Raw genomic sequence first — 27,329 nt, forward strand, 5'->3', positions numbered from 1 at the left:
GAATAAGGTATAAGAACGATGTGAGACAGAATAAGGTATAAGAACGATGTGAGACAGAATAAGGTATAAGAACGATGCGAGACAGAATAAGGTAAAAGAACGATGCGAGACAGAATAAGGTATAAGAACGATGCGAGACAGAATAAGGTATAAGAACGATGCGAGATAGAATAAGGTATAAGAACGATGCGAGATAGAATAAGGTATAAGAACGATGCGAGATAGAATAAGGTATAAGAACGATGCGAGATAGAATAAGGTATAAGAACGATGCGAGAAAGAATAAGGTATAAGAACGATGCGAGATAGAATAAGGTATAAGAACGATGCGAGAAAGAATAAGGTATAAGAACGATGTGAGATAGAATAAGGTATAAGAACAATGTGAGATAGAATAAGGTATAAGAACAATGTGAGATAGAATAAGGTATAAGAACGATGTGAGATAGAATAAGGTATAAGAACAATGTGAGATAGAATAAGGTATAAGAACGATGTGAGATAGAATAAGGTATAAGAACGATGTGAGATAGAATAAGGTATAAGAACGATGTGAGAAAGAATAAGGTATAAGAACGATGTGAGAAAGAATAAGGTATAAGAACGATGTGAGATAGAATAAGGTATAAGAACGATGTGAGAAAGAATAAGGTATAAGAACGATGTGAGAAAGAATAAGGTATAAGAACGATGTGAGATAGAATAAGGTATAAGAACGATGTGAGAAAGAATAAGGTATAAGAACAATGTGAGAAAGAATAAGGTATAAGAACAATGTGAGAAAGAATAAGGTATAAGAACGATGTGAGATAGAATAAGGTATAAGAACGATGTGAGATAGAATAAGGTATAAGAACGATGTGAGATAGAATAAGGTATAAGAACGATGTGAGATAGAATAAGGTATAAGAACGATGTGAGATAGAATAAGGTATAAGAACGATGTGAGATAGAATAAGGTATAAGAACGATGTGAGATAGAATAAGGTATAAGAACAATGTGAGATAGAATAAGGTATAAGAACGATGTGAGATAGAATAAGGTATAAGAACGATGTGAGATAGAATAAGGTATAAGAACGATGTGAGATAGAATAAGGTATAAGAACGATGTGAGATAGAATAAGGTATAAGAACGATGTGAGATAGAATAAGGTATAAGAACGATGTGAGATAGAATAAGGTATAAGAACGATGTATTTTAACATCGCAATGGCTTGTTTGTTCAGAAAATGGTTCAAGTTAACAATGTTGTTAACATCAGCATTGTTAAATTTTAAATCATTACTGCTCTGGGTGTAAAGTGGACACAATTGTGATCTGCTGTATTTGTAACAAGATTTGAGACAACTGTTTAGGCTGTACTTGTTTCTTTTCAAATATATGAGCAGATAATAAAATATTTTACGTTTAAAAGTTAAAAACAAGTCGTTAATTATAATCTTAACTTTTCTTTTAAAGCTGCACTCTCACAGATTGAACGTTAATTTCTGAACATTCGGCCTAATGATGAACAAATATAGAAGCTTTTATAGCGACCAACAATTACAGTTTAAAATCAGCTAACAGAGTTTCCCTTTTTAGGAAGTTTAGAAGTATATTACTACATAGAAATGGGCACAAACTTCCAAATTGAGTAATTGGATGTGCAGACACTTCAATTTGGATAAACTTCAAAAGTAGAAGGCTTCAATGTTCAAAGTATGAAAACCTTGTGTAAATGTTGTTTTTTATTGCCAATAGGCATATTTTCTTTCAATTTTAAATTAATATTGCAACTGCGAATACGCTTGTGATGTTTCACCAGACTTTTTTCACAATAATACTCGTTATGATTTTCAAAATCATTACGACTTAAATGATTAGGAAAATTTCCTGTTAAGTTTTTTATCTGAATATTTGTTTACATGTTTCTGACAACTGGAAGTTCTCAGAATTATTAGACTGATTAATTCAATGTATTTGAGAATGATCAATTTTGGTAAATAAAATTTTAGAAACGGGTTCCAGTCTGTTCTTAAAGCTTCCTTTTTGCACTCACTTATCTGGAAGACTGACGCTTTTTCTCATTTTTAGTGTTTACAGTAATCTTTATCCTCTATATAAATAGGGTTTTACCAGGTTTTCAAAGGGACAGGGTGATGCAGAAAGAGGAAAGGGTGCTTAGGGGGAAATGAATTTCACAAACAATTGTAGGAATTGTTTTAAATTGAAGTAATAGAAGGTTTCAACTGCCAAATATGTCAAGTGCGTATGAATTGATAATAATATCTATAGCTTAAAACAAAACAAAAGATTTTTTTATTATCTTAAGCATTTAATTCTACACCTGCTGGTCTGCATGAGGGCAGAAGAGAGCTACCGAGAAAGGACAGGATGCAGCACTCTTCCAATAACTCTTTCGCTAAAACTCTAATGTGAAGTACAAAATGTACATGAAATATGCCATATCTCTCACCATAAGCCTGGCTGCCTCCAACCAAGCGTCCTCTGATTTCGGACATTCCTCGCAGCCCTTCATGATGAGATTTCTCGCTGCCTGAATCTTCCCCGTCACCTCTTCTAGACGTGCAGACGCGATCCACGCTGGCGGATGTTTGGGATTTGTCTCCCGGACAGACTTTAACAGGAGCCGAGCCTTCTTCACATCACTGTAATTGAAATACCATAGTTTTATAACGACATAAGTGCTGCATGCAGGACTCAGTGATCATTTTCTTTATTAAAATGACAAACAGGCCCTCTTTCTATTTTTTCCACCGCCCCTTTAATTTTATCGACTCGAATTTGACAACCAAATTATTTAATGGGACTTAAATAGAATATCACATAAATATGTGAATAAAATCCCATTTTTCCAAAAAAAATCTTTAGCTAAAATCAAGATATTTGCGTTCATGGTGGTAGTGATCTTTTCTGCGAGTCAAGGGAGATCACTGCATAGGTTTCAAGTGTTATACATAAATCAAGGCATATAGCATCCTAAATCAAGGCATATAGCATCCTAAATCAAGGCATATAGCATCCTAAATCAAGGCATATAGCATCCTAATTCAAGGCATATAGCATCCTAATTCAAGGCATATAGCATCCTAAATCAAGGCATATAGCATCCTAAATCAAGGCATATAGCATCCTAAACCAAGGCATATAGCATCCTAAATCAAGGCATATAGCATCCTAAATCAAGGCATATAGCATCCTAAATCAAGACATATAGCATCCTAAATCAAGGCATATAGCATCCTAAATCAAGACATATAGCATCCTAAATCAAGGCATATAGCATCCTAAATCAAGGCATATAGCATCCTAAATCAAGGCATATAGCATCCTAAATCAAGGCATATAGCATCCTAAATCAAGGCATATAGCATCCTAAATCAAGGCATATAGCATCCTAATTCAAGGCATATAGCATCCTAAATCAAGGCATATAGCATCCTAAATCAAGGCATATAGCATCCTAAATCAAGGCATATAGCATGTGATTTGTACATGAAACGGATAAACATTTGTAAACAAAACAACTCAACTCCTGTTTAAACATATTATACAGTGAATTATAAAACAAAGTGATAAGTATTTTTGAAGAATTTGGTATTTATCAGCATGTGTTAATGAGAATCAAGTTAATTAGATTTTGGCCCAAATAATTTTACAAAAAAGTGCTATTTTTACAAGTACAGTTCTATCCTTCGAGTTCATCAACATTTCAAATTTGTATTCATTTTGGTGCTTAACATACGATATTTTTTTTGGAATTATTTTTACTGCCTGTGCCTTGCAAATTGGGAAAAATTGATTCTGGAAAAAATACAAAATCAGGCCAAAATAGCTAATATAATGGTAAATAGACATGTTCAATTTTTTTATGCATGCATTATGATGTGAAAGAGTAAGTATTGTCAAGATTTTGTTTATATTTCAAGAAATTCATTGCTTTTTTTATTCATTAACGTTATCTACATTAATCAAATTGGGAAAAAAATATAAGATTTTGGAAAAAATGGACATTTTAGAAGGCAGTAAATTGCACCAAAAAAAAATCACTGATTATTATAGGAGAAAATATTCCACAAAGCTCAAGTATCAAAGCAAGAGTTATGGGTCCTGCTTGATTTGTGTCAATAGTTACACGTGTTTATATTAATATCTTGATCAATTTATGAGAAAGGGCCAAGTTTGATGTCTTTGCATAACACTGGTCAATGGTATGACAAAAGCTTAAATTGTGAAACTGCCGACAAATCACACCCCTGAAACAATATCAAAGAAACCTACTTGATATCCCCACCGTGTGATGGCAACATAGATTGGAGATCCGTCAAGTAGCCTTTCGGGTCCACAACTGTCTGTCCACTCACAGAGTCCGATACCTGAGGATGAAAGAAATTATGATACAAGTTATTTCACAACAATATACTTGTTATGTTTGTTGGCACAATGGCATTGGGGAAAACCATTTTTCTACAGTACCCACGGGTCAAACTATCAGACCAATTTCCCTAGCAAAATATATGATATTTTCCCCAATCTTAGGAAAAATCACAAAAAAAAACAGAAAAGAAATTCTTTTGACCTGTAATGGTTCTTTCAACATCCTTTATTGTGCGATGTAGTTTTTTCACATTCAGAGATTAGTATGCAATATTAACTGTCATGATTTATTGCACACGGATTGATACTTCAGCCATTTCTACAATGGTATTCAATATTCAATATTGATCTTATCCTTATTTATGCCTCAGTGATCACATTCAAACTATTGGTCAGCTAAATATACAGGCCAATCAAAACTCTTAATTTCTAATCTTAAATTCAGTTTAATCTAAGTTGCTCATTGAATACAGCCCCAGGACCAATGGTTGTGAAAAATAAGAAACGGGAGAGACACACTCAGCAATTTTGCTTCCAATTAAGAACTAGGAGTTTGGAATTTTTTGACACCATAACTTAATCATTGGCGAACATATGCAACTGAATATCTCTTAACCATTACCCACCTGTGTTAGCTTAATGTCCATCAGTGTGTTTCTCGCCTGCCCAATTTTCTTCATATCAATGTCTCCTGGAGTTGACCCACCCGGCGTGTTAGTGCCATATGGTGTGTTAAGACCTCCGAATTTCTGAAGTTTTGACAAAGTACATTTGCAATAAAGATACTTAAAGCACAAATAGCATTTAAAGTAAGTAACAGTTTTATTACTCATTGAACAGAAAGGTAGACAGGGCCGTCTGTCAACACTTAGGAAATGGGGCAAATCTGCCAAAGGAGACTTTAGCAAGGAAAAGGGAATTTCCATAGACACAAATATTCTTATTCTAAAATATAGTTAACTGTATGTTAACTGTGGTGTCATATAGACAGTTACATTAACTTTAGTAATAACTGGGTTCTAGTTACAGAACTACTTTTAAATTTTGGAAAAATTTATGCTTTAAGATGCGAGGAAATTGGGCACAAATTCACCCCTAAAATCATTAGAAAGACAGCCTTGGTAGAGCATAACTAGAAACAAATGCAATTACAGTACCAGAATAGCCAGTAGTTTTCAGTCGAATCCCTTTGGCTCAAACTCCCAGGGACTGGCGAAAGTACCTCGTGCCTCGGAAAATTCATGCTAAGGGCCCTTCAATAACTCTTTAGCTAAAACTCTTTTTTTAAAATACCTGATCGTGTTCTGAAAGAACTTTGGAAGTTCCAGTCTGTGCTGCGGCTCTCGACAACACGCTGTCTGGCACTGGGGTGTACCTGGGAAGGGAAAGTATTGATTTTAACCATCAAGTTTTAAATAAAACAAAATGCATGTTTGGATCATCAGGTCAAGGCAGTGGTCGAAATTAGCCCAAGCCCGCAAGCCCTGCACTGGTAAAATGTCTTCCGGGCTTGCTCAAATTCTAAAATTTACATAGCAGGGCTTGTTCAAAAATATGATTCCATGCAAAAGTATAAGAATTCGGGCTTGTTCATCCGAAAGTCTAATTTCGATGACTGTCAAGGTGGTAGATGTATAGGTAGATGCAATTTGTTTTTATTTGAATGCATAAATTGAATTGCTATTAACTCATTTGATTTAAATGATCCATTTAAAAAAACGCATATCCTATGATTTAGGCACAGATAAAAAATATTGGGGATATTTTGGCGCCGTTTAACTGGGAAATTTGTGGCCACATAGCTATCATTTTGTTTTATTATAAAGGCTTATATTTCATTTTTTGTTTATGACTCAATCATATGCTTGTTTATTTTATATCAAACGAATATGCATCAAAATGATAATGCATTCAAGTGATGGTGGGCCTTTAAAATGAACAATTAATGACCGAAAACCCATTACTGATCATGTTATAATTAGAATTCATATTATTTTCTTTATATCAATTGAAAACACATATGAAACAACATTCATGTATTTTGCAATCTTTCAAGACCATAAACTTGTATCTAATGTTTTATGTATAACAACTACAGTGTTCTTTTTCTACATAAAACCCTTTCAAATTTTAACAAAATAATATACAAGTTATCAGTCCTGAAAAATAGCCAGGGGTCTGTTTGAGTACAAGAGAGATTCATGCCCAAAGAAAGTAACAGAGCTTAGAGCCCTTTGAAATTGTTCCAAAATAATTTAAATTTATTTCAAGGTACTTCCTACCCCTTTGATGCAAATTTCTCAACAAAACACAATCTTTACAATAGTTTGAAGTAAAAAGCTCTCGATCCCGATTTTAGAATTCATTCTGAACTTTAAAACTCCCATACAATTAGTTGGCCAATAAACTGAATTAAATCATTGAGGCATGTATAAGAATAACTATAAGTACTGTATTGAATATGGACTAAGCAAAGTTAATTTAACATTTTGCAAACTGTCAATGCCTACACCAAAACTATCACAATACCTTAACTTTTTTCTTCAATAATTAATGGACAAGCTAAACCAGACGTCAACCAAATGTACATACTTCTCTGCCCTGGGGTTGCGTTGTTTTCTGTTCCTCGCATCACCGACTTCCGGGATGTTGAGCCATTCATCCATGCTGACATCTGCAAGGTCTCTCTGTGAATGGAAGGTTAAGAGAACTTTCATAGCGAAAAAATTTGCACAGTTTTATAATATACTTTAATTATGTACATGTAATTGAGAACAATTTACCATTACTGGGTGAACACCAGTACAAAATTATCAAATCGAAGGATCGAACCAGAGACCCTCTGATCCAGTGTTCCCTGAAACACTAAAACTCAACCATCACCAAAGAGATAAACATATAATAAATACATGTATTTAGTTTAATCAGATAAATAGCATCTTTTAGACTCAATGGAATGAGAATATCTTTAATGCCAATTAAAAAATATTGTTAATTATGCTACATGTACATCTTAGCTTCTTTTTTCTCTCTTATTTCAGTATTTTTTACCAGTCCTTTTAAATACAGTGAAAATAGAGAACTTAAACTGAAATTCTTGTTAAAGGCAGTTTGTTTATATATAAAAATAAATCAATGACAGGTTGACAGGCCTCTTGAACCCTTCTCAATATAACCCTACTACCTGATATGCTAGACACCTTTGTTCAAAAAGTGTGTTTTTTTTTAAAAAGGATGTTTGCAAAACATGAAAATAATAACCATTAACTTTCAAAAGTTGACAACTTGTGATTCAATATTTAGTGCTTCTGGTAAAATTTAAAAAATAAATTAAGTTAAGGCTTAAACATTTTATCTGAGAGTGAGTTTAGGGCAACAGTCCCAAAAATTCTACCCATGGTAGGGTAGGGACAAAGTTTTTTTCAAGTTCAGTCAGAATATTGGAAATATATGACAGATATTCATTTTCCATATTCATCCAGAGGACCTGGGGCAGTGATAATGAACAGTCTCAAGTCTGAGTTCAGACTCAAGACTCCTTATGGCAAAACTTCATTTCAATGTAATTTTTCTTCTATTATAGCAATGATGGTGAAATTAGCTGAAATACATTAATATTTGAATGTTTTACTTTTATTAACATACACTTTTGCTAAAGAAATGGATAAATATGATTTTTTGTTCATTTATATTCATTTTATTCATGCTTTTCTGAGTCTGAGTCTAGACTTGAGACTGTTTGTAATCATGGCCCAAACCTTTATCCATGCTGTCACAGAGAAACTTTTTTATTTTCCATTTTTCTAAGTTATCTTTATATAACTAAATTGTATTTTCCTTCTAACCTTTTAAGCTTTGTATGTTTTCAAATTATACATCTTGGACTTGTGAATGGTGACAAATTTCAGCTTCATTTCTAATATAACAAATATCTAATATTTATATATTTTTTTTATTTTAAATAGAACAAACACACACCTTTAAATCAGAAAACTGCTGCTGAATCTTAGGCCTCTCCTGCCGATATTTCTCAATCTGCTCTTGTAGTTTTTTCTCCCTACGTTCCTTGCGCTTTTCATCCATGCGTTTGTCAACTGCCTCGTACACTGCATCCGCTTCCTCATCATCTTTGTCATATGGGTCCTTGCTGCACAAGCTTCCTCCATATCCGGTAAACTGGGAAACATAATACAGACTATATAGCTTTAAACACTGTGCCATAAATATTTTGATTAAAGATGATGATTCCAATTAAAGAACTATACACCTCATATGAAAAATATTGCATGAAAAATTAAGAAATGGTAAAAAGATAATGACAATTTCAAATAAAACACAATAACAACAGGGGTTCAAACATCTGATTATTGTCAACCCTAAAAAAATTGCTGGGGGTTGTTTGAGAATGAGGGATTCATGTCTAAAGCAGTGTTAATTGAATTAGAACACTTTTTTCAATTGTTTCCAAAGTTGTTTATAGAAATTTCAAGGTACTCCCTACTGTTACTGATTCAAAGGTATGAGCTAAACAAGATATAAACAACTATTCAATAGTAAAATAAAAAACACTCAATCCTGACTTCAGAATTATTCCCGAACTTTGTAACTCATGTACAGTATTATAGCGAGAGATAAAAAGTGTAACGATTCAAATATTGCTATCTTTATTATTCTGCATGAGGAAGAAGATTTGTTACCTCATCATAGTTAGCATCATTAAGGTCTTCCTCCTCATCATCACCATCCCGCGGTTTCTTTACTGGTGGACCATGGCGATCATCTCTGAAAGTGATTATTAATAATTGTGAACAAAATGAAATTGCAACCAGCAGTGTTCAGCCAATGACGCGCCCTTGCGCCATTGGCGCAGAAAAAATAGGGATGGCGCAACAAAATACCTGTAGACGGGCCGATCGGCGCGCCCGTTTTTCAAAAAGCCATTTTGACTTAATCAAATCTTTAAAGAGCCGTTTTGACTTAATCAATTTCTTTTTTCAGAAGTTTTACAGCACAGCATTCATTCGATAAAACAACGATTTTCATTGGTCCGTATACGTGTAACTATCCAACCGCGAGGGGTAGTATATTTTTTTTACCCAAATTCAATGTCATCATAATGGCTGAGAAAAAGAAAACATCTATCTATCTCTATCTATATGTTACGTCATCTCAGTCACGCTTGACTTTTATGTGACGGGTGGTATAGGGTCAAGAAAAAAGAATGAAATGATAGGAAAGATTAGAGTAAGCGGATAGATAAAAGAAGAAAAAAGTCTAAAGTACTTATTGTCAGTTACGTTTTCACCTCCTTAACCTAAGCCAATCCGGTTATGGTGGCCACTGCCGGCACAGCCTTAAGAATCCTCGAAAGCTACTTGTAACTGACCCCTAACCCTTAAGAGAAGACGGTGGACAGCCCCTGCTTGAAGGATACCAAGTCTGGGGCTTCAACAATGCTTGATGGTAGCTTGTTCCACTCTGTGATGGTCCGTGGAAAGAAGGAGAACTTGTAGTAAGAGGTAGAAGTTGATATCTGTGTAAAGTTCCTGTTGTTAGAGGTTCTTGTGGAGCGGTTGGAGGGAGTGAGGTAGGAATCAGCTTGTATGTCGACCAGGTTGTTCACGATCTTATACATCATGGTCAGTTGTGCCTTGGTCCTACGCGATTCTAAGGTCTCCCATCCAAGATCTTCCAGCATGGATGTTACACTACTGGTGTTGTGATAGCGTTTTGTCACATACCTTGCAGCTCTTCTCTGAACCATTTCAAGCCTCCTAATGTGTGTTTTGGTGTAGGGGTTCCAGACTGTTGAGCAATACTCAAGTTGTGGGCGCACTAGAGCGTTGTAGGCGCGGGCTTTCGTTTCTTCACTTGAGATACGTAGATTGCGTCGAAGAAATCCCAAGGTTGAGTTGCCCTTCTTAGCGATCTTACTGATGTGAGTGTCCCAGGAGAGGTTGGTACAGATGTTCAAACCAAGGTATTTTGTACAGTCTTCTGTTTCTAATGTATGGCCCTTAAGTTTGTAATCGTGTACAGTTGGAGATCTCTTCCTGTGAACCCGCAAGATGCTGCACTTTTCCGGATGGAAGGACATCCCCCACTTTTCTTCCCATTTAGCTAGGTTGTGTAGATCAGTTTGTAGTTGGTTGCAGTCTGATTGGTTGTCTATCTGTCTGTAAACCACACAGTCATCGGTGAACAGTCTCGTGCTGGATGAAACCTGAAGTGGCAGATCGTTGATAAACGCTAGAAATAATATGGGCCCGAGTACGCTTCCCTGTGGGACTCCGCTGACTACGGGTGCTGGCTCGGACGTAGCGCCATCAACAATTACCCTCTGGGATCTGTTTGACAGAAACGATCTAATCCAAGGCAGAGTAGTTCCTCGAATACCGTAGTGGTCTAGTTTAGCCAAGAGTTGTCTGTGTGGCACCTTGTCGAACGCTTTGGAGAAGTCGAGTACGGCGAGGTCAAACTGTTTTCCTTTACTCATAGAAGATATGAGTTCATCAACCAGTGTTACAAGTTGGGTTTCACAGCTACGCTTACGTCTGAAGCCATGTTGGCTATCTGTGAGGATATCGTGACTGTCGAAGTGCTTCATAACGTTGCTTACAACTATGTGCTCAAGAAGTTTGCAGCATATGCAGGTTAGGGACACTGGTCTGTAATTACTGGCCTTAAAACGTTCACCTTTCTTGAAAATGGCAGAAACGTTGGCAGTTTTCCAGATAGATGGGACCTCCCCAGACTGTAGGCACTTATTGAAGATCGTGCTGAGGTATGGTGCACACTGGTCGGCTAATTCTTTAAGGATTCTGGATGGTATCATATCTGGACCTGTGGCCTTGTTGGGGTTAAGTTTCTTTAACAAAGCTAGTACTCCTTCTGGTGTTACTTCTATGTCATTCATGGATGGGTATGGATCTCCATCGGGTGTTGGTGTATTTGAGTTGTTTTCTTGGGTAAAGACAGACTGGTACTGTTGATTCAGAATGTTTGCTTTGTCTATCGGCTCATTGTGTAGTTTCCCTTTGTCCTTCAAGGGTGCAATGCCGCAGCTATCCTTACGAAGAGCTTTAATATAGGCCCAAAACTTTTTCTGTTTCTTGGGTGGTTGGTCTAGTTCGTCATCATCACCCTCTATTAGGTCTTCGACATGTTTCCAATAAGCTTGGCGTTCTAGTTTCTGCGTGGTGCTTCTAGCCTTTTCATATTTCCGGCGGTCTTCAGCCTTTCCACTTGCTTTTTGTTTTGAGTATAAACGTTTTAGTTTCCTATGTTTTGAGCGAATGTTCTTATCTATCCATGGCTTCTTCAGTTTGTCACCTTTTATCACTTTAGATGGAATAAATTTTTCTATAAGTGATTTCAGAGTCATTTCAAAAGTAGTCCAGGTTTTATCAGCAGAATAGTCACTCGTCTCATTAATGAATTGATTATAGTTGGAATCCAAATGTTCTTTAATGCTGTTGTAGTCTGCATGTTTGTATAGGTGGACTTTTCTAGGGCACTTCTTAGCTTACATTGGTCTGAGGCTGGATTCAATGAAGACTGCTTCATGGTCACCAATACCGGGTAGGATCTCGCACTTGTTGATAAGTGATTTGTTGTTGGTGAAGAACAAGTCAAGGATGTTGCTTGAATATGCAGTAATGCGGGTTGGAGAATCCACTACTTGCTCAAGATAGGCATCTTTGGTTATATCAATAAGCTGTTGACACTGTTTTGCATTAGAAGCATAAGCTGTGGGACATTCATGTTTCCAGTTAATATCAGCAAGGTTGAAATCGCCTCCTAGCCAAAGGTGGGCGTTGCTAGGAATTCTACTAAGTGTGTTGGCTAGGCATTCTAAATACTCGGGGTCAGACGTTGAAGGTGGTTTGTAGAAAGCCCCTATGTACAAGTGTCGCGATCCTATGACCTTCAGCCTACACCATACCATCTCGATATTGGATTCATCAGTGAGTTCCAGGGGACTGTCACTTGTATACTTGTTTGATACTAGGATGAACACTCCGCCACCTTGTGATCCGGTAGAGCGATCACGTCTATATGGAGTGAAGTTGGGTGGAAAGACTTCAGCCGAACAGATGCTTTCATCAAGCCATGACTCTGTGCCTATGATGATATCTGCCTGTGATGCTGTGATCATGTTCTTTAGTTGTCCAGTCTTCCCTGGGCTCTTAATAGACTGACAATTCAATAACAAGATTCTCATAGGTAGGTCGTTACGCTGATCTGGTGCTTGGTAAGAAGTAGAGTTAACACGTTTATGAGGTGAAGATGTGGCGTTTGGGCAGGAAAAGCTTATCTCACTGTCAGTAGTTGTTACATTGGAAAGGTTCTCATAACTGTTGCTTGTATCAAATATTGTACTATCAAATATTCCTGTTGAAAAGTTTGGTATGCCACACTGAACACATTCCCAACTGTAGTTGGCTAAGGCGTTAAATACCTGGTCATTCATTCCCATACATGCCTGATGGTACCAGCAATCGCAAGTATCACAACAAATGCAGGGTGTTGTCCATTTGCAGGCCTTGCCGCACACAGCACACGGAAACTTGGGGGGTCTTGGTCCTGGATTAGGCTCAGGTGCATAGGACTCCGCAAGAAGTAGGGAGCAAAGATACAGTAGAACCAGCTTGTTCCTACATACTGGGCCTTTGATGTTTCCCATGTCGAGCTTCATGCTAGTGATGAACTGGGTGGGGAGAGACGGCGGGCTGCTTCGAAGAAGAACATGGGCATTGTCCTTACAAAAATGGTGAGACTCTGGTAAAGATATCAATTTATATACTAGCAAAGAAACTGCTATGAAACCAAAAACAATATTGTGTTTAAAAAGCATTTTACTTACTTAAAAGTTGAAAAAAAAGGGTTTCAGGATGTTTACATTTCCATATTGCATCATGGGAAAAAGAAAAATGACGGAAGTTTCCTGACCTACTTCAGGTTCACACAGAAAATCTAATAAATTTACCGAAAAAAGCTGAAATGTGATTTTGCATCTATCATACTCAAGAAAATAATGTAATAAATTATATGCACAAAAATTTAGTTCAAAATTGGTCCTGGATATTGAGAGAAAAAATATTTTCTTCAAGAGAAGAAGAGGAAGTGACCCTTCGCTACCACCGGAAATCGCTGACATCTTTAATTAGAGGGGGGAGATATAAACAAATTCAATTTCAATGAGGCCCTGGTGCATTAGAGGAATGCAAAACAGAGGAAAATGTGCCTGGGTGGGGAGGATTATAATTTAGGGATGTGATTTGTCCACGGATTCGCGAAATTCCGCGGATCTAATGGCCCCAAGGACCCCCCCCCCCCCAAAAAAAAAAACAACAAAAGATATAAATAAAAAAAAAGATTTTTCTTTTTTTTTAGTTGATTAAAAAAGATACTACTGGGCAGTTGCTTTTGGGCCAGTTTTTCTTCTACGGCAGTGTGCTTTTGACCCCAAAAGTGCCCCAATGACCGAAATGGTTTCAGCCCTCAAGCTGCCAGGTCAATCACATCCCTGATAAAGCATAACTACACATTGACATGTGAAACTGTTCATTAACATATATCATTGTGTCTCATTTGTGCCATGTTTATAGTTTTTTTCAAAATGTTAAATTGATCTGTCCAATGTTTGAGAATACTGAAGTCATGTGGATGTTACACCATGTATATAATGGGTAAATAAAACACTTTCATTTAAAAGTTTACATTTTTCCCCTGGAAAAGGTCATGACCCTTCACTTTTGAAAATGGCCCCTAATTTTCATGACTGCTGGGCCATTCGGCCCCATCTTTTTCAATCCTTGGCAGAACACTGGCAACCAGTGTTTTCTCTCTCAACATTTTGAGATTTGGGAATGGGCCTGAATTTAAGGATGATTTGGGCCAAAAAGCTTTTTACAAGTGAATTGATTAAATAAACAAACAAGTTTACTTACGAAATATCATCGGCATCTCTAGCAGGACCAATATCAGATCGTGTTGTAAAACCAGTTGCTCTGTAAAATAAAGAGTTATTGCAAATGAAAGACAATATAATTAATTAACTTTTAACAGTAACAAGACACGATTAAGTTGTCCTGTGACATTTACCATTACAATTAAAGAAAGATATGTAAAGACTTAGTTAGCGGTCCCCATTAACTTAAGTCGCTACCAGTAGTTCTGGCTTCCATAACTTTAATGTTGATATTTTTTTTTTGATGTTTACAACACATTAAAGTTATGGCGTAACCCCCATAGTAAAGTCAACCAGAATCAATTGAGTGTGATGATGCAATGCAATCACATGACCATGATGACGTCGATGGATTCTATTTATAGTATCGGATTCACATTGTTCATTTAATTGAATCCAATTGCAGTAAGGCTGAAAATACCTTTTGATAAGGGAAAACAATTGATTTATTCCAAATTTGTAATTAGTTATTTACTAATTATTCAATATAGAAAAAATAACAGCAAAATAAACACTACATTTGTGTGGTCAAATGTAGGTCACATGGGTATTTTCTGAAAATCTTGGTGTCACGTGATTAACTTTGAACACAACTATGACCTAGTTATGGAATGCTTATAATCGGATTTATTAAAATGATAAATTAACTATCTATTAAGTGTCTTTTGGTTTTGAAAATGTGTTTGTGAACTACATTTTACTTCATTTACCTGAGGATATAGTTATTTTGTCTGTACAATGCATACAAGTGAAATATCAGCGTGACATAAAAATGTCACGAATTCTGGTAGGGTTTGGATACAGCGTTCTCTTCAGCTAACACGTCCAAAAAGGTAATATATACTGTAACGTGTTCGCTGAAGTTCTTTAGCTAGCTACCAGAAGTGTAAAATTATGACATCATGTAATTATGGGGCTGATTCACCAACACCCCTGCCCAATACGTGAGTTACTCTGCTGCCAGCCTGACATAAAAGGATTTGTTCCAAAAATTGATAGGCAGCGATAATGGAGACCGCTAAAATGCAAAACAAAAACCCAAGATAACAGTCGCGGAAATAGATGACAATTTAACTTTTACTAAAATTCACAGAAATAACTGACAAACTATCTGCACATTATATACAATTTTTCTCTATAACATTACATACCCACGTCCGAGACCTGGGACATATCCAAGGGGAGCTGGTAATCCAATGAAACTCTTTTTCTTACGACTGACGAGCGACTGCACCGACATCTTTGTTGTTACTTTACCGGCCTCCGGTACCCTCGGGTACATAACACTATTACCGGTTACATTTTCTATAACTTTCTCATTTTTTTATCAATTTCAATTCAATTTGAAATATAAACCGATTATGAAGCATATTCCATAATAGGTTCAATAGAAGAAAATATTTGTTTAAAATCAATGATTTATGAGTGGATTTCACTTCGAGTTCACATCTTTTTTCGAAATATTTCTATAATTTTCTCATTTTTGGATCTATTTTAAAAAAAATTGAAATATAAACCCATTATGAAGCATATTCAATGATCAGTTCTATAAAAATATTTGTTAAAAGAAATGAGTTATGAGTGCATTTCACTTCTCAAAAAGTGGATTTCACTTCGATTTGGGATAAAAAAAAATTCTTTAACTCTCATTTTTTTAGCATTTTCAATAAACTTTGAAATATAAACCGATCATGAAGCATATTCCATTATAGGTTCAATAGAAGAAAATATATGTTTAAAATAAATGAGTTTTTATCTGGCGGTCGTTCCTTGTGGCAGTTTATTTAATAACTAAGCTGTCCAGATATGGAAAAATAACTTTAAACTTACGGCATTCTAGAATGAATGCCCTTATTTCAATTCAAACGTGTGTTGTTATTACTTCCATACATAGTGAAACCAGGTTGTCCATTACTCCGGACACAATAGAACATAAATGAGTTATGAGTGGATTTCACTATAACTGTTACTATATAACTTTCTCATTTTTTGATCAATTTCAATAAAATTTGAGATATTAACCGAATATGAAGCATTTTCCATTGTAGGTTCAATAAAAAAAAATTGTTTAGAATAAATGCCATTCAACGTTGATACACAGCCAACTTTTGGGGCTAAATTAATATCTTTGTTTTTTATATATATCTCAGTCAAAGATGAAGGTTATTTCGACCATTTAGCGTCTAAATATATCTTTAAAATGCACAGGGAATGCGATGGGATTAAGCCAGTCAAAAGGCCCTGGATGATCTTTGTTGTATATCTAGGGATGGGTGTGAGATGTACAAAGACACAACGTTAATATGGTTGCATGTATACTGTGTGAAGTTCAATTAACAAGTTTTATTAAGGTGTACAACAGCAGTATATTGTAACGTGCGACGTCAAACAGCATGCTCGACCCTTAAGGGGTCCACTGGTCTTTATATACACTAACTTCTCTATTCTCACATAGCCCGAGATTTGCTAATTCGCATATTACCAACCAAATTTACATCCGGTATGAACGTATTTCCGTTTTATACGGAATATTATTATGAACGCACCTCCGCCGCTGTAGACCTCTGCCGCCTACAGGGGACCGTTACACTTCAACCATCAGGAAAGCAGAGCTTTAAATATTGTTGAAGTTCCAAAATACTATGCCTCACAGGACAGCTGAGCTTTCTAGCAAGTGCATAGAAGTGGAGACTATGAACGCACACCCGCCGCATACAGCGGACCGTTACATTATAATAAATAATATATGCAGCAGAGTTTATGATTAAAAGGAAGTACTAGTAAGCTAATTCATTGTCTATTGTAGTGTTTGAGTTGTGTATATAATACAACAATCTTCAATATATATATATATATATATATATATATATATATATATATATATGTCCCAGCAACTGTTTTTTATTAGTCTTCAATACTCCAGTTTTTTTATCATCCGAGTCCTGAATACTGACGGTATCTGTCCAATATATATAGACTAATGTAATGGATGTTGATGCCTGGTGATGTATATTAAATACATAATTTGAAATTCACATGAACTTACAAATATACTGGTTTTATCCTCTTCCACATTGCGTACCGAATACAATTTTATTTTCTGCTCCAATCTGCGTTATGTTCAATTGTATTTTTCTTTATATGGTAAAGCTGTTTTAAAAGTCTGCGTACCGAATATAATGAAATACTTGAGATTAGATATATATGTACAGTGTGGACATACCACGTGGTTTGTGACGTCACATTTGGTTACTGCAGGAAGCAAAATTGGAATCTCGATTCAGATAGGTTATCATCCCTGTAAGTTTGCTATTTTCATATCAATTTTTACAAAACATAGCGCAGGCTTAGGCAAAAAAATGTACACTTTACTCGGTAACTGAGCGATATGTTGAGCATTTTTTGTTTGTTCAAAAATCGTTGGCAAATGCTCAGAATGTATAAAATATTGTTTGTTTTAAATAGCGAAAAGCAAATTTCTGGTCCAAAAATATGTTTATGAATAATGTTAATGAATTACGAAGTTTTTTATTGACATCTGATCTCTAAGCTTAGCGAATAAAAATGCAGATATTTTTTTTTCTTTCAAATGCACTTCTCTGAAAAATGAATTTAAAAATGTATTTTGGTCCTTTTTGAACATTTTTTTTTAAAACTAGTAGTAAATCGATGCCACTACTTCTGCGTAATCTCAGCGGGGAAAGACTTATCCATCGGCAAGTTCTATGGCATTTGTTATTAAAGTAATAAAATAACATTTGTTTCATAACTATTTCACTCTTTTGTTCGATCTAAAAAATAGTTTTGGTTAAAATCGACATCATTTTTTCTGTATCCTTAATGAGTTCAAATTATGATGCTCGATGTGACACAGTTATAATGTATTTTTTATCATTTGTTATTGTTTATTTGATGTTAATAAGTTAAATTGTATCGCAGTTTTTTTTGTTTATATCTGGGTCCAAAAACAAAATTCTACTCTCAGTTTAGATGTAGGTTTTGAATTAAAAAAAATACTTTAAAATTTTAAAGTTTCAGGTACTTCAGTATTGGCAAAATGGTAATATACGATATCGATATGATATCGTTTGCTAGGAATCATTATGAATAATGATCTATTAAAGGTAAACTCCCCAAATCAAGTTGGATATCTGCATCGAGTCAAAATATTCTTTAACAATGCTTACACATTCTCGTTCACCAGAGTGATGATATTATGCGTACCACAGGTTAGATTTATCACGATCGAACCTCTGATGAATGAGAATGGGCTTACATAGCAAAGTTCTGATCCTGTATACACGTTGTTCTATTTTTTTGCACTCAACCCAAGATGTCTATGTTTAATTGCAAAATAATAATTTTGATATGGCAAAAAAGTGTTACGTCAAATGGGTTTTGATCAACAGCTGGTTAAATGATTTGGTGATGACTGTACTAGGTGTACGTAACGGGTCAAAATGTAATTTAATCAACGTGTTATTCGATTCACAAAGTACATGTATGTACTTACACAGAACTTAAAGGCCTAGTTTAAGCCTTCTATAAGTGACACCCCCCCCCAAAAAAAAACAAAAAAAAAACAAAACAACAACAACAAAAAACAACAACACAATCTCTGTTTATAGATCTTAATCTACTTGCCTTGATCCCTCTTATCAGATCTCCGATCTGAGTATCCTGCTGTGCAGTTTTGGAAGTTTTATTATAGAAATGGACCCTAAATGGCCCTGAGCCAATAAACGAATACACAGGAAATTGGCCCCTACTGTGACACCAGTGCAATTGGCAAGAGATGCACAGCATGGGATTATCATGCCAAACATTCCTTAAACTAGGCCTTTAAGTCCAAGAAGCTGTATGTAATACATCCTGGACACATACACATTCGAACCCTTTCATTAAATGATTGATTTCGTTGGACATAAGTATGTAAATTCAATTTTTCAATAGTTCAACATCATTACTGCTAAATGGGGAGTATTATATCACTACTACGAAAGGAAACACAATATGTATTAATTCATTAAGTGGCTACCGTCAGTTTCATTGATTAAACTGATAATTAATTTAATGCGGAAAAGAAGTTAACTTAATACTTAAGTGTTTAATAAGAAAATAATTGTACTTCTAGGGAAATGCTATAAACTCATTTTAAAAGAAATGACTATTTAAAGTTTGAACACGGCATTTAAACTTGTTGCCGTGAAAGACCGGATCTAAATAATATTACGTTGACTTTGGTGAATAGTCGGGAGAGTACAAGTGAATCGCATTCGAACGTGTCCGAAAGAGACACCAGTTCATGGTTTATCAGTAAAGCAACATGTTTAAATGATGAACTTGACGATATTCCTAATCTTGTTGCATTCGTCTTGATTTTACCGCTATCTCATTAGTACGCAAGATAGGTTCAATGGCATTTACGATATCACCCGAACGCTTTTGCGTAAACGATCGTTGACCTCCGTAAATAATTTAGGATCCACCAGTCATTTAATATATATGCGTTTTCAGCAATTAAATGCACGGTAACACTCTTGTTATCAGTTATTGATATTTTTCATAAATGCATTATTTAGTAATTATTTTAAAGGTTTATCAATCAAACTTTGTGTTTGATGTATTGATAATATTGATTATAAATACGCGAGTATAACTTTCAGTAGTTTTTTACAATGTTAATAGTAAAACTAGAATTATATACGATGCATTACCTCCATTTTTGTAAAAAACAGACGAGCTTATGAAGAATATGCAACTATTGTTGGGATATGTCCCTGATAAATAAATTGAGTGACATACTAAGCAGTATGATTGTGATATTATTTTCGCATATATAGGTCTTTTAATTGCTGTTAAACATCACCGATGCTCATATCTACTGTCTTTGCAAACATTTTTTGGAAAACATGTTTTAATCGGGCTCACGGAAAGAAAGATAAAGGTTGACCATTGTACCTCCAGAAACTGCTTTTCGCTATCACCTAATAATTTTTGCTTTTTGTTATAACAAAACACAAACATTACATGTTACTATATTATTTGAGCCTAATTTGTAGGCATGAGTATACCTTATGCATATAATATGCATTCCGAGACTTCCGTTTTAAAGAAAAACATATATAAACATAATTTTTGGCAAGTTCAAATTCAAACATGAAGACAAGAACGTAATTTGCTTTTCGCTATTACAAACAATATTTTATAGTGTCTGAGCATTCGCCCGCGATTTTTGAAAAAAAAAATAAAATAAATTGCTCAACATATCGCTGAGAAACCGACTATAGCATACTTTTTTCATAAGCCTGCGCTATGTTTGTTAAAATTGATATGAAAAGAACGAATTTACAGCGTTCCTATCTGAATTGAGATGGGGTTTTTTGCTTCCTGTAATTAGCAATTACAAAAACCACGTGGTTTGTCCAGACTGAATAAGCAAAGTTCTAAATCAAACCAAGCAACGTCTTACCTTCGGTCTGTTATACTTTGCATACTATCAAACAACATAATATTTAAGGCTTACCACTTTCTTCCAAAAATAATTTAATTTGTGATGCGGTTCCAAATACCATCCAGACCCCAGACCCCAGACCCATTCCCGCACGCGTTTATATCAGTGGTCTATTCGAAGAAGCTGATATAATGTTAACTGCTGCCCATTCCACAAACACAAGATTGTCGTTCACACAATGCATTTGCACTTTCTCGCTGTTCCGGTGCGATCATTAACTAACGGAACACTGCCCACTTCCCGTTGACTATAGTTCTGTTCATTTCCTCACTATCGCTTTTAGGCCGCTTCAACATCACTGGCCGCCTATGCACGCCTATTTGTTACCAATGTAAACTCATTGGCGTATTTGATCCTACATCTATATCTACTAGTTTTATTGCGCCGAAGTTGCTGGACGGACTAAAAAGGCAGAGTATCCGCAAGGACACACGCTTACCAATCACGCCTCAGATTTTCAGCTTGGTTTTTAGCCTACTAACAGTTATTTGTAGCAACGTAGATGAAAAAAAAAAACTTTTAATAAATTATAGCATTTTCTTGGGTCCTGTGGATTTGTAAACAAAGGAAAGAAAATTCGCTAGAAAGAATAATATCAATAGCTGACTTAATGTTATGTAACGATTCCATGCAAATAAGGCTTCGCTTTTCTAAAACTGACCAACTTAGGGCGTCATAATTGATCGAATTACAGGCAACTTGTGGTCCGATAATCTCCGTTACATCAATGTCTAGATACTTAAGCATACGACCAAAACCCGACGGTCCCCACTTGTGTCACCTCAATGGTTTCCCTTACCAATTCTCGGCAGTTTTAAAAAATCTATGCTGCACTCCGGTCTAAACTTTGCCTGCTTTAGCCCCCATGGGGGGGGGGTTGCAACCTCCACATCCTAACATTAGGTGCAATTTGATTAAATAAAACTCGCCGATAGGTTGCGTTCTGACTCAGTCCGCCCTTACATCCGACGGAACTTGGTTTCCCTTTTAATGTATTGTATAAATATATATTGGCCGCCGTTTCCCAAGGTCATACTATCAGCTCCTTATTAACATTTTCCAGTTTAGCTGGTCGGCTCATGCTTACTAAAACGAGCGTTCTTGGCTAGCAGGAAGTGCCCCGGGGCACAAATCAGAGTTAGTAAACATCGATATGTGGTGGCTGGGGTAAAGTGGTCTCGGGGTTACAAAATTCAGGTGACGCCACAGTAGTGTTAATTACGCAAAGGTAAGGCAAGAAAGAAAATTTATAGCTATGCAGCTAAACTGATTTACAATGGCTTGATGACAAGAGCTCATAAAAACATCAGTTTACTAGTGGAAAATATATTTTACACATACTTGAACATGTATATCATCAATATAATACATTGCCTTAAACATAAAATGAGATTTGTCAAAATTCAAAAGTAACCTATAGTATACTGAAAGTTTCGGGTGCTCGGGTCCCGATTTTAATGCTGAAATCCATCCATAAATAAATGTTCTGGTTTGCGTTGTCCTCATTTTCTTTGGTACGGCGATAAAAAAAACTGATAAAAAATAATGAATCTACTACATGTGAATTTGATCATTCGACAATAACAAGTCATTTTATTGGTTTAAAATAGTTGTAAGAAAATTGTATACGTATGAATATAATCACGCTCCGGTGTTTTATCAATTTACATATGCACATTTATCCAAAAGGCAATTAACATTGCAGAAGTATGATATAAGGCAATGTAGTATATGGGTTAAGTGAAGTAATCAAGATGGGTTTTTTTTTTAAAATAGCAAAAAATAAAATTGTATTTAACATGATAACACAATTTAAATTTGAAATTATTAATATTATTAAAAATAACAAAATCATAAATTCAATCTTGGAAAGTATTTATAAAGGTTCATTAGTGTCGGATAATCTGTAGACAAAACAGTTATCAATTATTTTTAATAATATTTCGCTGTACAAAAATATCCAAAATAATAATAAATAATGTAATGGCACATACATGCCAGTATAATTAAAACCTTTACAAGTAATGGAGAACCTGTATTTGTTTATTAAAAAGAAAGCAAAAGCACATATACAAGCACTTACATTTACAAAAAAACCCAAAACCATGTACATTATGGTCTTCTCAGCATCATTCTTGATGTCTTCAAAGTCTCCATGCTTTTAAATGAGTAATAATACATGACAGGTGTATCGAGAACCGAAAGTGATGTTATGCCTGGTGTCTGGTACGGCCCGTTCAAGTTGATGTAGGTACAGCTTTTGTACCACCATCCACCATCGTCAATCTCGCCACAAAAGCTGCCTCGAGCGGTGAAAATACTGCTTTGTGTAAAATCGTTGTATTTGTCACCTGAATAATAATAATAATAATAATAATAATAATAATAATAATAATAATATGAAATTAATACGTGATATATATAGTTCATGAATATCCTACGAGTTCGACTAAATACGTGTCAAAGGTTAAATCGCGCTAAATTTATATCACTATAACTTAAATTGGGATTACAGGAATAAGATATACGTATAGTTATTAAATTGAGAAATGCGCTATATTTCGGATCTTACATGAGTTGCCATTAAATGAAAAATGCCTTTAGCGATCTTTATGATTTTCCATATGGAGGTCCAAAATGGCACCTCATGTAAGATGTTTTATCGCATGCCAAATTCGCCGCCAAAAAATTCTTATCAAGTTTGATGCAAAATACATGGCGGGTAATCATTGGAGCCATAACATTTTGTTACGTGTTGAAAATGCTCCAACGCTGATTTCTAATAAATTAATGCTTGATAGAGAAATGATCGTCGTAATTCTAATTCTGTATTTCCAGGTATTATAAGGCAAAAATCTTACGATTGTGTTTACATATTTTTAGATGGGTGTCTTTAAAGGGAAAAGGAGGCGGGGCTATTCATGTCGAGAAAAAAATCACTCCGTAGCTCAAACTTTGCAAGAAAAGGTATTTTACAGTCAATCACCTAAATTAACAAGCACTCCCTTGCCATCTCAGAAAAAAAATTCCTTCGTTTGCATTGGATGATTTAACTTTTGTGGGGGGATAATTCAGCATGTATTATAGGCGAAAGAAACCGTGCTCGTTTAGTAACTATCTTTTTCCAATGCTGCAAGGGAGGAATCTTTTTTTCTGAGATCATTTTTCTATCAAGTATTAATTTATAAGAAACCAAATGAACCTTAAAGTCCGTGAAGCTGCGTGGTAGGAGGTCATACATTAAAAAGATCGAAAATAATATTAATTCAGTTAATTGTTATTTTTCACAATTCGTTTCCTACTAAATTACTATTCATGAGCACCACATCCTATTCATTGGCACCACAGCGTTCAGAAAATCGAGCGTAGTGCAGCAAGTATATCATTAAGTTCTAAAATTTGTAACGCGGCAATCTTTTGTCAATAAAAAAAGCCACACACATGTAAAGAAAATGCTTAAAACTAAGGTATGAGAACAATTCTCACGAAAATCCAGATTTTTATGTTGTCAACACTAACGTCTAGCAAGTTATGCAAATTTTTTAATTCTAGACGATCAGATATTAAATTTTATTCAGAACTTTTACATTTAGAACAACTCATGGCCATCCCTATGTGGAACTACATTCTCCATTTTTATAAATCAACTCGTATAAACCTCTAAAAATGAAAAATAAGAAACCATACTCGCTGTCTACATCAATATTCCTCTCATTGGCACTATAACGGAAGACGCCTTGGAGCATTTTCAACACATAACAAAACGTTATGGCTCCAATGATTACCCGCTACGAAATAAGTAGGGCGATATTGAGTTATATAACTCTAGAATTCTACAAGCAAATGCGTGAAGATTGTAATATGAAGTAAGGCGCTGCATCTACGGGCTTGAAATGAGATTGCCGGAAACGTTATAGTTAAAGTTTACAAAATACATACCAGGAGTGAAAGGGACACGTTTACAAGTCCTATGTTAATGCAACTTGGAACAATTTCACCTTATTTTTAAATACTAAACAGTTCTGCTGCAGTTGACAATTTATTTAATATATACACAAACATGTACAATATTATTGTATACATTATAATGCATATGTGATGCTCAAATTTTGCTCCAAAAAGAGTGACAGCATTATTTTGTTGTAAAACTCATGAAGAATAATCATGTCATCAGTAAATTATTACATCTTGTAGGAAACAATTTTTTTATGATTAAGTTCATGTAAAATGTTCAAGACATTCAAAGTATGAACCGGATTTCCTATCAAATAAGAATTGAGTCAAATGTCACTACAATGAGCTAAGCTATTGTAGCACTATTTTATATGAGTAAAAAAAAGTGACTATTCTAATGTACACTGTGCATGCAAATAAAGAAAACGCCATTTTTTATGACTTAGTTTTTATATAGCCCATTAAAACATATGAAAACCAACAATTTCAATGTTACAATGATAAGTTTATATTTACAATTGAGGCTAATTATCTACATTTTACAATTATTAATTGATGGACTACACCAATTGTCTTTCCCTAAAAACAACACAGAAAGCATCCGACAAAATGTCAGATGTGCATGTTCATACATCAACAAATAATTTTAGTATTGAGAACAAAAAGATTCATTTGACTGGTTTTACAATACGCAAAAAGTAATCTTTGGTTCAACGACTATATGCCAAACTGGTTGCTTCTCTGACAATAGGCGCAACAAGAGAAATGGAAATATATCACAAAAAACCCTGAAAGATTTATAATAATTCCTTGTGTTTTCATATGTTAAATGACAACATGATGCAGAAAATGCAGAGAACAAATCATTATGCCAAAATATAAATTTTCTACTTTAAGTAAATATTTCAAGGCTAAAATGGTCATACATTTAAGAGAACAGCACTTTCCCATTGTTTATATGTTGCTTAATTATAACTGATTTGCTGTTGAACGTCTCTCTTTTGAAGTATTCACATACACACAAGTCCTACAGGGGTGACTACCATTTTCATTCTCATGAAATATTGGCTTCATAGTTGCATCTCGTGGTTTCGGAATACTTGACAGCTTGATTGTTGAAGCCATGCCACAGTTTCTTGGTACATCAGAATCTGCAAAGAAGACACGCAAGCAACTTTTGCGGGGTAGCAGGAACACTCCGAACAGGGTCAGGATACTTATCCATTGTCCGTCTTGAGAAGAGCTAAACTATATGATGATATTCCCAGTTTTACTTAAATAAAGTATGGAAATAACTTAATTAGCGCATTAATATCAATAATATACACTATATTTTGACGAGTTTTGATCATATAACAATGTATTTTTTATACAAACCTATTTGCAAATGGCAATACCAGGTTTGAAGGTAGGTTAATTTGACTACATCACTATACATTTTTCTTTTACTCAATATACTTGATGGCATCACGTAAGACTATCACTAAACACTTAATTACAGAAATTGCACCGTGTGAACACAAGCTTCATCTGATTTCGGTCTACAATTCATCTGTGCCGCAAAATTGGCCATGTTTACGTACAATTGTATTTTGAAGAAAACTACATGCGGAAGGACGAAGCTGGTTTACGATTGGTTCCTTTTTCTTACGACATTTGCGTATTCTAAATTCAAATATTAAGCATCTGTTTAAATAGAAATTTATAACTGCACCCTATACGTACCTTGAATGTCGTTGTTCTGTAACTTCAATCCACCGCTTGAATTTCTCAATCTTGAATCGGGAATAATTTCATCCCATCGGCTGCCAGAATTACACTGACATATTCTAACCATATCGACGAACAATCGTAAAGAAAATCAAAATCTAGACAATGCAGACGTAGTTGACGGAAGCACATGGCGACTATTAGCATTTATGATTGACAGATGTTGACTGCTTACGTGAAATGGGAAATGTGAAAAAGTTAAAAATCCGTGTTAGAAAATGTTCAGCGTTTCGCAGACGTTACAAGTGTAAACAAATATTAAGGGTTTCGTTTTGACATTGGCTTCATTCTTGATGTTTCACAAAATAATTGTTCGGTATGATAAAATAATTATCAGATCCCATTAAGGGTGATAGCATATAATGGTAACCCGACACCATTTGAAAACCATTCTTGTGCACTGCACTTTCTCTCCCCTCCTTGTCATTGGTCCTAGTGCACTGTACTTTCTCCCCCTCCTTTATCCTATAGTAAATTGGAAAATTTGCACGAGCAATAACACTGATCTCTAGTGCTTCACGACGCCCATCACCATATATGGAGAGAAAGGTACACTTGAGTACTAAACATTCAACAACGTTAGAAAAAAAGCTACGTTTCTTATAAGAAAAATAAAATTGGTTGAACGTAACGACTGTGTATTCGATAAAGTGACCAAATCCGGTGTAGGAGTACAAACAGGGCGGTTAAATTGCTTGTTCAGCCTGTTGTTTGAAATCACAAACCATTCAGCTTCAA

The 27,329-nt window shown here is 35.1% G+C and overlaps 2 protein-coding genes across 2 annotated transcripts in view; both read right to left on the bottom strand.

Moving 5' to 3' along the window:
* Positions 1-15,598, bottom strand: part of LOC128206419 (pre-mRNA-processing factor 6-like) — a 29,880-nt gene extending 14,282 nt beyond the window's left edge. The window contains exons 1-9 of the mRNA XM_052908833.1: positions 15,505-15,598; positions 14,334-14,393; positions 9,078-9,162; positions 8,359-8,556; positions 6,973-7,067; positions 5,674-5,755; positions 5,007-5,129; positions 4,285-4,379; positions 2,459-2,651 (exon numbers count right to left, since the gene is read on the bottom strand). Coding sequence (XP_052764793.1) covers positions 2,459-2,651; positions 4,285-4,379; positions 5,007-5,129; positions 5,674-5,755; positions 6,973-7,067; positions 8,359-8,556; positions 9,078-9,162; positions 14,334-14,393; positions 15,505-15,593 — 1,020 coding nt within the window. The 5' untranslated portion in view covers positions 15,594-15,598. The remainder of the gene's footprint in view (positions 1-2,458; positions 2,652-4,284; positions 4,380-5,006; positions 5,130-5,673; positions 5,756-6,972; positions 7,068-8,358; positions 8,557-9,077; positions 9,163-14,333; positions 14,394-15,504) is intronic.
* LOC128206420 (uncharacterized) lies at positions 9,669-10,540 on the bottom strand. Its single transcript, XM_052908834.1, has one exon. It carries the CDS (start codon positions 10,475-10,477, stop codon positions 9,776-9,778), a length of 702 nt encoding a protein of 233 aa, XP_052764794.1. The 5' UTR covers positions 10,478-10,540; the 3' UTR covers positions 9,669-9,775.
* Positions 15,599-27,329: the final 11,731 nt, after the last annotated feature.

The sequence above is a fragment of the Mya arenaria genome, chromosome 10 (assembly GCF_026914265.1).
Source record: "Mya arenaria isolate MELC-2E11 chromosome 10, ASM2691426v1".
Taxonomy (NCBI): Eukaryota; Metazoa; Mollusca; class Bivalvia; order Myida; family Myidae; genus Mya; species Mya arenaria.

Coding starts and splice junctions, on each gene's coding strand:
- LOC128206420 (XM_052908834.1), bottom strand. CDS start 10,477: ATGTCCTTCCATCCGGAAAAGTGCAGCATCTTGCGGGTTCACAGGAAG.